The sequence below is a fragment of the Saccoglossus kowalevskii genome, chromosome 5 (genome assembly GCF_978046115.1).
Source record: "Saccoglossus kowalevskii chromosome 5, keSacKowa6.1, whole genome shotgun sequence".
In the NCBI taxonomy this organism is placed as follows: Eukaryota; Metazoa; Hemichordata; class Enteropneusta; family Harrimaniidae; genus Saccoglossus; species Saccoglossus kowalevskii.
In genome coordinates this window covers 8,477,362-8,496,288 of record NC_140645.1, presented here as the reverse complement: position 1 = coordinate 8,496,288, position 18,927 = coordinate 8,477,362, and the positions used below count along the sequence as shown (strand labels likewise).

General features: G+C 34.1%; 1 protein-coding gene across 1 annotated transcript; it reads right to left on the bottom strand.

Moving 5' to 3' along the window:
* Positions 1–1,938: 1,938 nt before the first annotated feature.
* LOC102803059 (cilia- and flagella-associated protein HOATZ-like) lies at positions 1,939–18,596 on the bottom strand. The gene is made up of 6 exons (XM_085499515.1): positions 18,376–18,596; positions 16,930–16,968; positions 16,370–16,440; positions 16,155–16,214; positions 13,882–13,931; positions 1,939–2,645 (listed from the first exon to the last, which is right to left on the bottom strand). The coding sequence occupies exons 1-6, from the start codon at positions 18,557–18,559 to the stop codon at positions 2,543–2,545; spliced, it is 507 nt and encodes a 168-aa protein (XP_085355641.1). The 5' UTR covers positions 18,560–18,596; the 3' UTR covers positions 1,939–2,542.
* Positions 18,597–18,927: the final 331 nt, after the last annotated feature.

Below are 18,927 nucleotides of genomic sequence, written 5' to 3'. Positions count from 1 at the left end.
ATTTAAAGGGTGGTGGCCATCACAAAGCGCATGTTTGAATTTCATATAAATAGTGTACTTTACATGTGTTGCATACACCGCTATGAGTCTTATATCGAACAGGACATTGCGCGACGCCCACCTCCCTTTAAATTCTGGTGACCCCAATTTCTAATGTTATATGAACTCATGATAATCTTCGGCTAAAACCTACCTTTTCACCATCACTCTTTCACCCAAAATTTCTGCACTTTTTTCTTGTATCTTTTCCATAATTTTGAGGCCAACAGACAGAATTTAAGTCAATTTTCAATTTCTACTTAAAAAATTTGGCTATTTATGTCCCAATCTTCTGAAGGAAGTGGAGACTATGAACAGGACTATTTTGTGAATTTGTGATGAAAAGAGGTAGTGAACTGCTGGTGGGTTCGTGCAACATCAAACACAATGTGGCACAACACAACCAGACCTTCAATGCACCAACCTACAGATGTTGTGTTGCATATTTTGATATTTGTGAAATACATTGTTTAAATGAATGACAAATCAAGAAATCTCAAGTTCAAGGCCATATTTGTATAGATTTGGATGGTTATTATTACAGTCTTCATTGATAAAGATGATACCAATCTAAATGTATGATCAAACTGACATGAAATTGTAGCTGACCCCTGACCCTAGTAGCAATGCATTGTGGTTACTTATGTGACTGAAATTCAAATTTGTAGATGTGCATGCTGACAACAAATGCCATACTTGCTGTGAAGGGACTACTCAGTCTCATTGAAGGGATTGTTACGACCAATGATATGAGAATGCAATTTCTTTAAATTCTATACCAGAGACTGGCAACTTTAATGCTAGAAACTTACCAGCCCTGCATAATAGATTACTGTAAAATACTTTATTGTAACTGGAATTAATTTTTGCTAAAAACATTTTTTGGATGTTTTGTTTGGAGTTTATTTTCACTAATTTTTGATGAGTTGAATGTAAAATATGGAAATAAAGGTATATTTGCTGATTCATCCCTTCAGCGAAAATAGCAAAAATAATTCTAAGTGAAAATAAAGTTTTGTACAGTATTTTCAAATACCTCTATCCCATACCATAAAAGCACAGCACTTTATTCTCAGGGGACAATGATCATAACATTCTGAATGTCAGTGTTTCCATGGCAATCACTTTTATCCGAGTAGTCTAGCTGATTTATATTCTTTCAGAAAGATTGAGAATCTACAGCAGCAGCTACACATAAAAAGTGATTTAAATTTTTTTTCACAGCCATTTTATCAGCCATCGGTGGGAGGACTAAGTTCAAATTTATTAATTTGAATTGTAGGAAGCGTGAAAAAAATATTATCAGGCAATCGGTATGCAAGTTGTAATGTTGCCGGTCACTGGTAGCAAATAGTGGTTGTCGCATCAGACTCATGATTGGTAGACCCAAGTTCAAATCTTACCCAAGGCTGAACATCAAAAGGGTCGACTCCTACTCTGGGTGAATGTGCCACAGACTCAATTCCACTGGCCGAGATTCATTCACTAACGAATGAGACTTTGGGGGAACCTTGGTTAAGGTTCGCAGGTGCTTGTGCTCGACAGAGCCTGGTTGACACTAGGATAGCGCATTAAAATTACCATTTGATAGGGAGATTGCCACACAGCCCTGTCATGTAGTGCCAAACAGGAAATGACTTCTGTGGCAAAATGCACTATGTATCAGCACTAGCACTTGCAATTTGCACTTACAAAATAGAAAAAGGTCAGGAGACAACAAAAACTTTTTTTTTTTTAAAGTTGTAATGTTTGTACCAGACCGATTGGAAATGTCACAGGGTTTCAGACGGGCAAACAATTTCAAATACTGATTCACTGAAATTTCATGATTCTGCCTCTGAATTAGGAATAATTGTCTTTCACATTTACAGTATATTAAACTCAGTTGCACAAGTTCAATCAGTGTTAAAAATAACAAAATATAAGTTTATTTACATTATAAATATACATACAAAGTTGCAAATAGTTAAAATATTACTTGTCACATTCCATCATCAATTTTACATATAACATATGATAACACATCATATTAATCATGTTTTTAAAATGAGTGAAAAGTTACCCCAGAAAAGCTCTTAAAAAGCATAGAATAGATGTTTGATTGGTTAAATATTTTTTTGTACACTTGTGCAAGTACAAAATTATAGAAAAAACAGGTCAATGCAAGTTGCTGAAACAATTCTTGAGCTTGCCTTTTTATCACAAGGAAATACCAGCAAGATTGGGGAAAAGTACCTTCATGGTAGTCGATACAACACAGTTTTATGCACTATATAATCCTGGTGACAAACTCATAAATTACACACCTTATATAATTAAGACAGAAATGAGGATGGACGGATAATGCTGCAACTAAACTACTCACATCTTACATTTTGAAGAATGCCACTTTATAATTGGTTGGAATCAGAAGTCATCAAGGCACATTGACCAGTGCCTGTAAAAGTCAACAGGTGAATCCATATTGGAATGTTCCATTTAATGATGCAGGGGTGGTACATACTCAATCAGAGTCGTTATCATCTTGAGAATTTATCTTCTTATCAAACTGGTCCAACTGTTGCATAGCGTCAGATACTTCCTCTTCTTGTTCATCTCCATATTCACTGCAATGTGAACGAAAAAAGCAATGTTCTTTAACGTGAATTTCCAGTTGAAAAAGATGATTTTTCAGAGAAAATGGATTGAAATAGAGATGGCATGTGTGTGTTTCAAAAACTAAAATACGACTGTGACATAGTTTTTCAACTCTCCAAATACCTGCAAAAAATATTACGCTATAGCCAAAGATAATTTGCATGCTCATTATTCTTGCTTTGACAGAATAGTGTGCAAATTTTCAGAGGCTGGTACGAGTTAGTTGAAAGATGATAGCAGTTTTATTTCAGAGCTGGAAACTCATTAATGTTCGGTGCACTGCGACCTTGGGCATTTGGATCGTTCAAATGCTATCAATTCTGGAACCCCCAACTGATACAGCCCATGGAAGGTATTAACATTAGTACCTTCCATGTACAGCTCGACTTTGATTTGAAGCATTCCCCTTCAACATGGGAGGCACTAAATAAACACAATTCTATCTATAACAAGGAGTTAATCTGATCATTAAATTATCACACAAGCTATCACTATATGTGATAATAATTTTCTAACTATACATGACTTAGAAGTGCATACACTTAGATTACTGAGGTGTATCTATATGATCACATTAAGTAATACTGTAAAATGACTAATTTTCACTGGGTTTAAATTTCACTGATTTCCCATTACAGGCATATTCAGTGGGTTTTAAATTCACAGTTTCGTCATTTAGATAATGTGTTTTATGCTAAATTTTACATCTTCGCTGGGTTTTAATTTAGCGCATTTTCCAGTCAGCGAAATAAGCTAAATTAAAACCCAGTGAATAATTTCCCCCTTTACAGTATTGTAATGATTTAGTATGGAACAAAGATTTGGGGCTTATATACTGTGGAATACTTTATTTTCGCTGGAATTAATATTCGCAGAAAATGCTTTTTGGGCGTTTTGTATGGAATTTATTTTCACTGATTTTTGATGAGTTTAATGTGAAATATAGGAAAAAAAGTATATTCGCTGGATTTTATTTTCACGGAATCATCACTTCAGCAAAAATAGCGAAAATAAATTCCAAGTATTCTACAGTATTTGTTTTTATTGGAGATGCGCTTCTAATAGAGCAAATATAGTATATGGTAGTTGTCCCAGACCAGTAATTAAGTTCTAAGAGTGCTCTTGGAGTGAAACTATTAGAGTCTGACAGTCCATGGACATTGTAGGCCTAGGTATTTTAACAATCCAGCATAGAATAAATACATTTTTTGGCTTTCTGTGCACTTCTATAGCATATGTAAAATCATTTATTTCTACTATTTTGATGTTTTCAGCAATATAAATTGGTTACAAGTTTACGATTACGCAAAAGAACAAAGAGTTAAATGTTATTTTACATGTTCACGTGGAGTGCGTTCGCGTCGTCGCCTCAGGTGACGCAGGGCGCCTCAAGTCTGCCAAGTTTTGGTTTGACCGATATGTGACGTCACAACTGAGGCGACTCAGGGCAGTTTTTACCGACCCTGCTCGCAGTGCCGGGGACGTTCAGAAAAAAGATAGCGAACGACGAAATCGATTGGTAAAAAGGTGTTTTGGTAATTGTCTCAGATATAAAATGCAACTGGGCATGTTTTTAAAATAAATTTCATACATTTGACATGAGTTTCACTCGCATAGCAATGAACCAATACGATCTTGTGAAACTACTTTCCCGGATTACGTTCGTGTAATCTACTTCCTTGGGGCACCCCGAGGGAGCGACGTGAACAGACTCATGAATTTAATCAAGCGAATTTTACCCATCAATGAAAATAGCAAAATTAAAAAAATAAATAACAGGAATAATTAATGAGACAACAGTATGTGTGAAACTTGATAAGCTGGTGCAAAAACTATATGTTCAAATTTCAATACTTTTCACCTGTATTCTACAATGAAATTAAATCATATCGACACGACTTTTTGTAGTCAAGGATTATAGCCAGAAAATAGTATAACATCTTTATTGAAATGAAACCACAGAATTACAATCAATTTTTATTGATTATTTCTGGTTATTTTGTAATTTATGGGTTATTTTTCAATCAAAATAGGACATGTTTGTAGAAATTTTGCCTCTCTGATGAGATTTTGTTTGAAATGTGGAGTTCCTGCCTGAAATATCAGGTATAGACAGGTGACTAGATAAACACCCGTTACAGATAATTTCAATTCCTTAATACATTATTGTTGTTATGTGAGTCATTTAATCAAATCATAATTCTATGATTATGACACCCAGTCAGTCATGTTTACTTGCTCACAAACTGGACTGACATATTTGGCAATATTCACATCGCTAACCGATCCCAATCACTGTTTGTGAATAGTTTTAATTGCTTAGATACCACTTCTAATACTTTAATTGTTACCAGTCTGTGAACCAAACCAGTCTGTCTTGTTTCTACTTGATCTTAAACTAGAAAAACACAATTAAAACACAAACAATTTGGCTGGGTGCCATATTGCCAATAATGGAGCGGTGCACGGAACCCAAAATCAAGAAGTATTTGTAAATCAATCAATCATGATTGCATAGTCATGATGTGTGTCATATAGAGTTAGACAGGAATGCAAAAACCAATCACAATCCACAGTTGGTTACATTGCAACTCTAGCCCTCACCATGGAATTTATTAAAAATCAATAATTATTTATAGAACATTATAACACTGAACACCCTGTACCTCAACAATGACTGCATGTAAACCATAGCTTTCTGAGAGTGCTTATAAGAATAACTTATGTAAAACTCGCCAAAAGATAAAATTCCTCCCATAAAATTAATTCTTGCAGGATAATTAATTTCTAAAATTTCTCTAGCTGTGAGATCTTCGGTGAAAATCTGTGAAAATACAACAATTTATTATTTAATGCCAAAATAGGTATATGACTACTTGTTCATACATGTTGAATGGATATTACCGGTAGTTAACTATATGAGGTTATCAAGAGAATACCGCAAAGAATGCACAAAGTCAGTACAGTGATTTTATCGACCGGTACATAACAGAGGTCGTTGTGATCCTGCACTGCCTTTGTGTGTACAGTGACATGTTCTCATGAAAACTTTATTATATTATATTTTTTCTCAGAAAACTGGTTTGAATGCAATGTCAATAATTTGGAATGCGTGCAATATTGATGACAATACCAAATAAGGAAATTTTGAATATTCAAGTGGTGGAAATACATTTTCAAAAAATGCAAATACAGCTTTTTTATGAAATATTAAGTTTTATTTTTTTCGGTGCTAGGCATTACATGTATAATAGTCAAGATTGTACTGAAAGGTAGGTTTTTCTGTAAATAAGTCAAATATTGTATAGAGCACAAAGATTTTGTGAGTTATGTTAATTGAAGAAGAGACCCACTCCGTAAAGTCATGCAAAAAATATGAAGAGCAAGGAAAGTTAGATTTCAACAATCAAAATTAATCCCAAATTCAGTGTTTTGACGAAAAAACAACAAATTAGTTGAGACCATAATGCTGTACATTTATGCGTGTGTTATGTCAATAAAATATTAATTTTATTGTAAGCATCCTGGGCTTATAATGAAATCTTTATGATCAAATAGGTCAGCTTGGTGACTACTTGGCAGGAAAAAAAAAAAAGATAAATATTGTACATGAGTGAGGGAACAACTCACGATGGTCTAATCCCAGCACACATTCCCAGGGAATACCTGTTGTTGATAACAAACTAAAATGCTGTAGCTTCTGATTTCCTTCATGTTCTCTTCTTATTTTATTTATAAATGATGAATTTCACAGTAAGATCATTTTTAAGATTATTTTGTCAATGTATGATTTTCTGGCTCAATGATACATCAGGGAATTAGCAGAATTAGCATCATGAACAATCTCTGTGCCTCTGTGGTGTCAAATTAGCTATAAAGATGGCACACTGGTGACAATGTTGGGAGTGCTGAAGCACCAATTTGATAACATGGGTTTTATATACCATACAAATATTTTTGTATACTGAAACATTAAAATATTACTTAATTTGACTAATACATGTAAAAACACTTGACTTCAGTCTGTAATTTATGTACTGTAAAAACACTTATTTTCATTTAATTTCACTATTTTGAGCATATTCAATGTGTTTTAATTTCACAATGAGTTTTATTGTTATTTTACATGTTCACATAGATTTAATTTAGCAAAAATAGAGAAATTAAAACCTAGTGAATAATTAATGCATTTACAGTAAGCAACTAATAGAGCACTTCGGTCCTTGTATTAGTACTGTATTTTTTCTATACATGTAAGTAGCATATGCACCTACATAAATTATACAGGTGATTCTTAAATGATCACAAGAGGTGATATTTTAGTGATTTAGTATATAGCATATGTGATTTTTGGTTTATATGTGATTTTATCAGAGATGGACTTCCAATAGAGCAAATATGGTATTGTGGTTCAATATTATGGATTAATCACAATACTAACTGAGTTCTGAGCTGGTGTTCCAAATGACAGCACAAATTAACATGCCAATTTAGAGAGCTCGAAGGGTTATAGCCGGTTATAGAGAGTAGCGCGGGTGGAACACAACCATGTATATAATAACCTTCAGTGGGAGGTATTGTCTATGCTAAGTTATCTCAAACTACAGTATGCAAGTTTGGAAAAGATCCAAAAATATCGCAGAAAAAACCCATTGTTTGAACATTACAAGTTGTATTGATGGTACTCATTGTTGAAAAAAAAGGGGAAGAAGAAAGAACGAAGAAAAGCTACTGCCGAAACTTTATTCTAATATCATGCCCAAACGTGTTCTCCTTCTTGAGATGCATGAAATTGCTTTGTCAGCAAATAAACTGAACCCTTTTGGGTGAATGAACGTACGTCAGTTTAGAAATTAAACCACTTGTGCGTTACAGATTATGTGCGCAAGTATGCGTATGGTAGATGAGAAATAAATTAACAGGATTGACACAAACATGTTGACAATTTGAAATATCTCACATATATTTATACACGATGTGTGTTCACGTGCAGGGAAGGTCCTTATATTAGCTTCTTGTTTCACACCCTAAAGTTGAAAAGAACAACACAATACACCATGTACAGTCAATGATTCCTGTTAAGAAGATCACAACAGAGTATTGTAAACCACTTTAATTTAATGGTAAATTGTTTTTGCGAATTTCCACAGTGAACATCGCAACATTCTTGTACCATAGTAAAAAGCGGAGTGTCAGGGACTTTAATGAAATTTTGTCTTCATGAAAGCCAAGAAATCATCAAAACTCGAAAAATTGTAGCAGCAAAATATGAATAGTTTAGTTTAAATTGTGATGATACCAAAATCTATAAAATATATTATTTTAGCTGGAATTAATTTTCGCTGAAAAGACTTTTAAGGTGTTTTGTATGGAATTTATTTTCACTGATTTATGACAAGTTGAATGTAAAGTATAGGAAAAAAGGTATATTCGCTGTATTTTATTGTCACTGAATCACCCCTTCAGTGAAAATAGCGAAAATAAATTCCAAGTGAAAAAAAGTATTTTACAGAAGTATACAAATCAAATTTTTAGTGTTGAACATTTTACTGAGAGACTAAATAGTCCTTGGAGACCAGGCAATCAGAGTAAAAGAGGCTAGGCAATTAACAGTGAATATTTAATGGTTAAACACACTACAAGGCATGAATTTCCCAACAGCATTAACCCCAATGTTCAACAAGTTTGCCTTGGTAGCCTTCAATGACTAAGCCCAATGTTATTACTATGCGCTAAAACTGTTTAATAAATTTTGGCCATGAAAAAGGGGTATCCTCTCACCTGAGAAGTCATTGTATGCAGATTTTATGTTTTGGACCATGTGTAGTGGTAGAGGTTTTCATGTGTGTCCTAAATTAACCACATGCAACCACCTGTGGATTTGTACCCCAGGCAAACACTGTGGTGCACTACTGGAGAAAAATTAGAACCTACATGTATTAAAAGACACCTAAACCTATGCAATAAACTCATAGCATGAGTGGATGGTCAGTTTAGTTTATTAACATGTATTCAAACATCATGTGAGATAGTTAAATCTGAACCACGAGTAAAACACAAAATAAAAACGGGGAAAAAACTGTTAATTTTAGCCTGAAAATAGAGACTTGGATCAAATTGAATCTATTGCACTGGGGAGGGGATGGGGTGCATTGCCCAATATATGGGGTCATGTCAAAAATATTTGATTATACACAAATTTCAGGTACATGTAATCACAATAAGTACCAGTAATGGGTATTTGGATTTGATTAGATACAAGCAGCCTGTCGGCTGAGATAGCTCCGCTGTTAGCAATGCACATTTCAGTTAGAGAACAGAAGACATCATTAGAAAATGAACAATATGTCTAGTATCAAAAGCAATGGGACTTGCTGTTTTCAACAAGAATTCAAAAATATCACTTTTCACTAAAAATTACAAAAATAATCATCAAAATTAGATAATTGAAGATATCAACATGAAATTAACAAATCTGAAAGAGATCCACATGTAGTACCTATATATGTAATATCAAAGCAATTGGCCTTGCAGTTTTTAACAAGAAGTCGAAAATATCACCTTTTTACCAAAAATGACAAAAATATTCACCAAAATTAGAGAATTGAAAATATCATCATGAAATGAACAAATGTAAGAGAGGTCTACCCAAGGTACATATACACCAAGTATCAAAGCATTCAGGCTTGTAGTTTTCAAGAAAAAGTCAAAAATGTAAAACATTGACACCGACGACGGACGACAACGGACACCGACGACAGACAATCACTCATATGATAAGCATCACTCGACAAAGTAGACAGCGGAGCTAAAAATACAAGTTACAATTTTTTTTTTAATTAAAGTTGAAAGGTCAAAATTATTCAAGTACTCATGATTGTAATCTTCTGTAACTGGAATATAAAGAATGTTAACTGCATGCAGAGAATAAAAGATAATATTATACATCTGTCACCATGACGCCGTAAGTTACAACGTGCCATAATTTTGCGGTATTGCACTGGGTATTTTTATCCTACCATATTAGGAAATGGAAATTCCAAATACGTAATGATTATGCGCGTAAGCTTCTTCTAATAATAGAAAACAAACATGGCTGCCACCAGGGTTTGACAGGACTCCACACAAAGAAGTTTGCAAAAATCATTGCATCGACTGCGCTGCGCGTTGGTCGATTTTCCTGCTGTACTGCCTTCATGCATACTTTGCAGTATCCTCGTAATAACCTCATATGATGAAGACATGCAAAAACTAACAAGTTTGATATACAGAACTCAATACTGTCAGTTTCATTTTTGCAAACAGAGATTTATGCATTGTCAATCAACCTAATCACAATTCAGATGAAACTCACTGCATTTCAAATTGAATATCGATACTACTTTGAATCACCTAATAATTTTCATCGCTTGAAATTTTTTGTAATTTCAGGATTTCCTGACATCAAACAGACAACATTTTTGCGAAAATCACTGATGTTCTATGTCAAAAGTTTCATTGAATCATACAAAATTAAAACGGCTTACAGTATAAATTGAACCAAACACCTGTGGGATTCCGTTACTCCCAAGACTCCAATAAGGCAATGGGAATGCAACCTTACCCTTATCTGGACAAGTCAATGTAAAAGTAGATGGGACTGGCAGGATAAGGGTTAAAGATCTTAGAGGGCAACCTTAAAGATCACGTGAACACTGGCAGTGTGACAGTGCATTGGCTCCCATCTTGACAAGTTTTGTATGTCTGTGCAAATAACACAGCAAAGTTTTCTGTATGATCAAACAGAACAAAGCCAATACATACTGCTCTAATTACAAATGTGACCTGCACCAAGGAGAGACTGGCAAACTTCCAGATACATTGTACTTGAGACATTCAAGGGGTTTTACTAACATAGATGGGGTCTGCTTTCATTCTCAGTTACAATAAACAAGTCTGATGATCACCAAAGAATCATTGCAGATTTTTTTAAAAACTTTTTTGTCATGTAGCATAGTAGTTGCTGTATCCGCCTTATGATTAGTACACACAAGTTAAAATACTACTTACAGCTGAATAACAAAATAGAAATGACACCCCCAACCATGGATGAGTGTGCCACACAGGCAAAGATTACTGGCCAAAAATAAAACACTGACAGACTTGACTTGTGGGTGAACCTTGGTTAATGTTCACGAGTGCATGTGCTGGCGTCAGGATAGCACATTAAAATGTCATCATGCCACATTAAGATAGAAAGATAGTCGTACAGCCCTGTCGTGACTCAAACATTGTCACTTTGGCAATATGCACTACAACACTGTCAGCATTTGCAAATGGCAGAGAGACAGTGACAGTGTTGGGAAAACGGCATACACAGGTAGTGATTGGACTTTCAAATATGTAGTATGTCTTGTTTTATCATGGATTATAAAACCATTTCTCCTTGAAATCCTTCACTCAAAACACATACACAAATGTCGAGATGAGACAATGGTTGTTACAAAGTCAAACTCCAACCCACATAGAATGGCCGCACATGAAATTGCCTACACAGAAGTTACTGCAACTCCTTTGGACCCCAGTGAAACATTACTTCAGCGAAAATAGCGATATTAATTCCAAGCGAAAATAAGTATTTTACAGTACTACTCATATGTGCAATGCAATATGGGGGGGGGGGGTTCCCATTGTATACAACTTGTTTCACCTAATGTCACAGAGCAAAATTTTCAAGTATAATTTGACCACAGAATACATGACAAAAATGCAAATTTCAGACTCTTGTTCTCGAAAAATTGGCTGGTGACTCCAATTTGTTGTTGTTCTCTGTTGGTATTTTAACCATTAATAATAAAACTATGAAAACCTTCTTAAAGTGTATAAATAATACAGAGGATATCATAAATATTGAAAGACACCCAAGGCTAAATGATATGGCAATATAGGAAATTATATTTGATGTTTCTGTGAAGTACATGTGCTGTATTAAATGTCCAAAATGTTGTTTATTTAACAAAATAAAACTAAATGAAATGAACATGCAACATATTATAAAAGAAACACCTGTAATGACAATATCACTTCAATGTAATATAGTGTACAACTGTGTGGGTGTGATGATGACCTTTGAACTCATTGAAGATATGAATGTGTCATGTAACTATGACAAAAATAATAAATAAATAAATAAAGATATATCAGAGAACCATTCGCACAGTCAATAAACAACTTTTTCCAATCTAGTCTTGACGGCGCTGGTCTCTGACTTGCTGAAAATCGTTATATTATCCACAATTTGCTTATAGTTCAGACCATGATATATTTCACATAATATACTCAAGAAACCAATAAAGAAATGATCTCAGAGTGCAATTTTAAGTCACAATGTTTTCTAAGGATGTATGTTTTATTTCTACCCTAATGATATTTACGTTTGTATTTTTGATATTGCTGCAAATCATTACTGCGGCTCAAAACAGAATCTAGTACTGTATTCCTTTCATTAGTTGAACCTCTGTATAACATGGATCCAATTTTTGCTAAAACAATAATTATTTTATTTGAGTTCTTCTAGAAAATCAAGCACCTGGCAGAAAATGGCCACATTACGATCATGTCAATCCACTTTGAGTCTTTTTTTATGTTTGACGCTTTTTTTCTGTTAGAAATTTACACAACGCATTCCACAATCAAAAAATTAAAAAACACTCAGATATAATTCAACTAACATTTTCATCTCATCTCATCAAGTAAAAATAATTATTTGTTCATAGTTCAATTAATGTACTGTATCTTATCATCAGTTCTAGCCTTCAACTGTGATTAACCCCATGATGTACTTTGGTTTTAAGTCTGTTGCCCTGTGACATTATGCCCTTTAAGCTAGCGAGTCACTGCAAAGCTACTTGCAAGATTGTATCTGATTGGCTACCCAACACTAACACCTAACAGTCAGACCAATCAGAGAACAGCTTGTTTAAGGACATTATGCCTTATATATATATATATGCTTTGACTCAAATGCAGAATTAGTAAGCAAGATTGCTAACCTGCTTCCCTGATAATTCTAAGACCTGAGAGATTTCAAACCATATTCAAATTTTGTACTACTGAACATGTTATTAATTAGCATATATGCAATGCATCATGGGAGGGAATTCATTTTTTTTTATATTTTTTAGATGACACCCATCTATTATTTAGTATCCTGGTGAAATTAACCCATGGTACACAAAGTCTGAACCTTCTTTCATTGGCTACGTGCACATGAAAAGTCATATGTCAGTTTAAACTTCACAGAGGCATTAGGGCAATCACCTTGATGGTCAACTGGTTTGCCTTGCCCTTCAAAATAATTTAATAATAGTTAGCTTATTTTATTAAATTTGCCCACACACTCAACACGCAACAGTTACACTGACTGGCAAACTGGAACCCAACAAGAAACCTTCTGGGAAAAAACAAATGTAACTACATCTCAGCCACCAGAGGGCAGTCTACACCCAATAATTTTCTTCTGACATTACTCCTCAATATTGTTTTGCCATCCACCTCTGGTCACACACACACACCATACCTTCATTTGGCAGTATCTATTGAAGCATATCAAGTCAAACTACAACAAAATTTTCGAGTTGTGAATTTTACAAATCTGAAATACCATATTTGCTTTATCTATTAAGGTAGAAGCCTACTCATAAATTACAATACCCAGAATTTATTCATTTTGCAATAAATTGTACTTCAAGGCAATATAAGGTTATTGATCTAAAAAAAGTTGGGGGTCACCAGCCTTTTTTTTTCAGGAATTGATGGTTGTAATTTAGTGGAAAGTCACCATTTTGACCCTATTATAACACTTTTACTACAGGTTACTATGGCAGAGATATTATGCAATATTTCAAAATCTAACCTGGTGACATAGGCTGAAAAAATCATATATTGTTAATGGTGGAGTACTTTTAGTTGTTCTGAATTATTTAAAAAATCTGGGTTTTAAAAAGTGTCAGAAAAAGCAATTGTTCTAAAAATAGCAATTTTCTAGAAATATTAGGACACGTTTCTCAAAAAGCTTAACTTTAACACACAAAATAATGCTATTTCATTGTACAATGGGACATTAGTTTCATGATTGTACACAAACTAATGAACATTGTTATGCAATTTATGTACACTGGTCAGAGTTGCAAAGGTGATGGTAAATAAACAAATTGTACAACTTACATTTCATCCAGGTTAGCAGGTACAAGCGTCTTATGTGAAATCTTCTCTTTCTGAACAAAATGAGAAAATATATTAAAATACATTATTGAGAGTGTGGTCAGTACAAGAATGAAGGCGTTCCATAATGAAATAAGTACATGCATTTGAGAAGTGTGTCTCTTACAAACATGTACATGTTAGTCAAGCATCTTTGTTAGTGTGTTATTGTAAATGTACCAAAATTATCAAATGCTCTGGTAAATTTGCATACATTTATAATAATAAGGGAAAATATGGTACTGGGTGTGAGCAACAGCTGAGTTTTGAGTTCTCAGACATGCATGGTTGCTTCAATACTGAGTGTGAACTCGAGACATAAGTGGAGGAGAATTTTGTTACCAGTTGTTCACAAGCCTCACCCCAGAGATATCTTATGAAAGAATTTACTGATAACTAAGATGTTATAAATTATATAACTCCATTATGTGTGTGAATGTATTCTATATTGTATGGACAGTTCAAAAACTTGTAAAAGTAATCTACATGCTTGAAACAAAACTGAGGCTTGTAGTCAAATATCTGCTCTAATTTGTATATCCTGCAGGCTGGAGGTGAATTGATGTTCATTGACTTTGCTTTGTGCAATGGTGCATACAGGTAAGCAACCGGGGAAACTCCAAAACTCCACTATTTAATTAATCCAGAAGTTGAAGTTGTACTTCGGCAACCGCCATGGCAGTAATTTTATATGGTGACAATAAGGTGCTGAAGGGGGTAACATAATAATAATGGTGTTGCATGCATTTTATGGTGATGTTATTTTAATTCCAGTCATGTTTGGGTCAACAATGTTGCTTGTATACACTGTACCGTCACATCTTGAGTGTCCTTTGGCAGCCATTTGGGATAGAAAACAATTATCAATATTGGGATACAAGCATTCATTGAACATTCTCTTTGTTATTCTTTCATATTTAACGCTATATTATCATCTATATTTAATTAAAGGACTTTGAAGAAGTATTAGTTATGGTAATCACAAAACATTTGAGTCATGCAAATTGCTAAAATTTACCAAACATTCACTGGATTTAATATTAGCCGATTTGACGTTGTAGATATATTCACTAAGTTTTAAACTCACTGGTTTGTGAAAAAACAAAACATTTTATTGGTAACTTTGCAAGTTTTAATTTATGGTTGTACAATAAGCTGTCAGCAAAATAATGAAAATAAAACTTAGTGAATAATATAACTCCTAGCGAAAATAAAGTATTTTACAGTATATAAGAAACAACAGCTGTATATCACCTGAAGCCATACTATTTGGTTGAATATAAGCTGCTCTTGGGATGTCACGTGCTAATATATGTACATATTTTGATATCTTTGATTTAGCCTAAAATTGTACTGCAGCGATATAGTTTTATTTTCAAGTAAGAGGTAAAAAATGGATACTGGATACTACTAACATACTGGAAAGCTAGAAAGTTACTGTCTGTTCTTGTGCATAGATATTTTTTTGTATTTTACTCAAAGTAGGTAGTCATTTTGACAGACCAGAAGCTGATCACATCATCAATAGTACTGTGATTGCATTGCATTGAACACTTCATTATATGAATTGATTTGGCTCACAACTGAGCTACTCATCATATACTAAACACTAGTGTTGATGCTGATGAGGAATAATGGGTCTAGTGGGCACATTCTTATAAACACAATTACCTCAGAAAGAGTGAGGCTAGCCTCAGATTCTAAACCAAGCTTGCAGATTCAGATTCAAAAAAAAAAAAAAAAATGTTTTATTTATAATCCTGCAATATTTTTTTTAGGTTTACATCAGAAGATTCAAGTGATTAGAGCTGGAGTTTTTTATAAATTCAGGCTGAAGGCAAAACCCGTTTTATGATTTGATCATTTCATTATTTTAATAACACTGACATTTCTTCAAGTTGTAGAACCCCAGAGAAATTTTCACTGTAACAAAAATTCACAATTTTAACTGATTCTCGAAATTCATGAAAATTTGTTACAATATCAAAGTGATTTACAGTATAACTCTAGTAAGTAATCTTTCTTAAAGCGGGGGTGTCGTCACCTGCGCATGTTTACAAACAAGTGTCTACCTACGAGCCTTTGGATTTTTAGCACGTGTTGTTATCGTCGGTTGGGACTCACATCTCGCGCATGCACAGGTGACAACCCTCTCGCTAAATAAGTAACCATGTTATGAACAATGTAATAAGGCAATAAGTCATGTGATAAGAACAAAGTATTCGTGAATTTCTCACCTCTGCTCTCTCTTCTTTTCTTTTACGCAGTCTCTGCAAATCTTCTTCTCTTTTTTGTGCCTAAATAAAATATGTAAATTAAAACATACACCCACAAACATGGGTTATTATTTAATTAGCTTCACAAAATACACTTTGCAAATTTTTTTTTTTTTCAAAAAACAAAACTTCAAAGAATACAATATGTGAGAATATTCAGAATACAATCCACTCACCTGTTTCATTAACTTTAGACTTTCTTCCTGTAAAACTTGTCCATGTGATATATGTAGAAATTTGGTCAATTCTAAATAAGACAGAAATAACATTTTTTAACAACAGGATATGATGAAAGAGTAAAAGAAAAACAAAGTAAACTTGTATTGTTGACTATAGAGAGCAGCATCAACAACTTTGCACTATGCAAACACCGCTTAGAGTTGTTATGAACAAAACATTGTAAACATGTACAATGAACTATAGAGGGCACATCACTCATCAGAGGGTAATTGCATCAAAACTATTTTCACCTCATAATTACTTCACTTACGTTCATATCATAATAAATTTATATGTATATTACAGTCAGAGGTCTTTTTATTGGTAAAATAATTCATGATAATGAATTTCCTAAACAAAAATGCAATTTTTGATTTATTTTCGCTTTTATTGGAGTGGCACTTCTAATAGAGAAAAAGGAAGTACCAGGTATTTGTAAAACAGATTTGTTACAAACTATCAAAGACGAAGCATTGAAATGATGGTAGCATCCTCAGTGTACAAATATGATACTTACTAGGTGGCTTCTGTATTGGTTTATAAGATTTATTAATATCTGCAAAATAATAAAAAGATAATTTCAAAATCTGATAATTATTATCACTTATTTTTACATTCATAATATTATGGATTGCTGACCGCATGTGAGTTATCTTTCACTGTGAGATCTTAAGTAATGCGTGAAAGACGTGGAACGAAAGTCTGTCGCAAATATCGAATGATTTGATTTTGAACTATAATTTTTTTTTAATAGTTCAATAATGAAATACCGATTTTTCAGAGAGGAATATGGCGATATCTTTGACTATTACCAAATGTGTATAGCACATTATTAGGCGGGTAAATAACATTGCAAAATTGCATTTTGAATCGCATGCAATGTTTTAACATGGCTTCACAAAATACATGCTATAATGCTGTGCCCTTAAGGCTTTGTTTGTCCTGTTTTCACATTTGATTTCAGGCATAACATATATTCTCAAAATGGACGGAAACTGATCTATGGCGTTTATGTTTCTATGCAATACGGAACACATTATTTTCCATGAGCAACAATTCCGCGAGTCAGTGCAAATGGTAAAATTTTTGTAGCACTCACTCACTACAGAGGCAATGAAAATTCATCTCAAAAAGTGCCATAAAATCTTTAATAATATCTTGGCCTCCTGACTGGGTCGCCCGATTGTGTCAGTGAACTAAGGTGAAGAATGATTTATCCAAGCAAATGAGGTAATCGAAGTGGGAGTATGTCTACAGAGTGCAATTACAGAGAGAATTTGTTTTGTTTTTGTAGTACTATTGATAATTTGCGAAACTAGATCGACTTTTGCATAGACAAATGAAAGTATCTGTGTCCTCAGGTTTTCACCAATGTTTAAATTGGTATTGAATGGTATTGACAACACTCAGACAATAACAATAATAACTCAAGCACTCTTTGTGAGCTTTCGCCCATTATGGGTCGCTCATAATTGTACATCATACAATTTTGTCATAAATATTTTCACACACTTCGTAACAGTGACGATTGTGCCAAAATACGAACTTCAATCGTTTACTTGTGATGTAAACGTACCTACAGGCATGTAGCAAGAAAAATAACGCTTTCAACCACGGCTCAAGGTGTACAAAAGAGATGATGACGACTAATGGGTAGTTCATGAGTTACTTGGGGAAGGGGACGGCAACAGAAAAACAGTCCATTTTTTTTTCTTTTTCTAAGTTTTGGGCATTTTCCCATAGAGGCTGAACAACCTAAAAAAATGCCTTCAGATTTGTTTTTGTGAATGGCGGTACTAGTTTTTTTCCTGATTGCGAATATTTGCCGACAGCCTTCATGTGACAGCTCGGGGGGGGGGGGGGGGTGTACTAAGTATGTGCAAGATCTACGGTACGCCTGAATTACAAGCTTGTAAGTTAGTTGTCTTTGGTAGCCTGACATTAAAAAAAATGTCGTACTCACACGTTCCTTTGGGTTTTGCGACAGGAAGACGCTGTCTAATGTCCCCGGAAACCAGTCTTGATTCTATCGGAGGGTGTAGTGTTATCGACTGCCAGAAAACCTTGGCATATGCTTGATCTTCGCTGGAAGAACCGACAAACTCTGTAAATTCGTCGGGCATTATTTGTGTGGTAGAGGTCGCCATTTTGGTTGTTAGGAATGGTGTGTTTGACGGGTGTTACTCTACTACTATTTGATGGGCCAACAAGCAAAGCAGGCCTCATTTTCAAAAAGTAAGAACAGTCGCTAATAGATGAACCACTTATTTTTTCTTTATTTACTGACTGTTTACATTTAATTGTTAGCTATATTACATTTGTATTTGTTAAAAATCTTTTAAAATCACTCGATGACTCCGAATGTAATTTTATGTAGCGCAGGGATTACAGACAGTCTTCTACAATGGCGCCCTCTACAGACTTATGGATGTTTTTAAAATACACCAATGTAAAATCACAGTCTTATGAAAGAAAATACTAATCCAATTGTGACACTGGTTTCTTCAAATTGTGT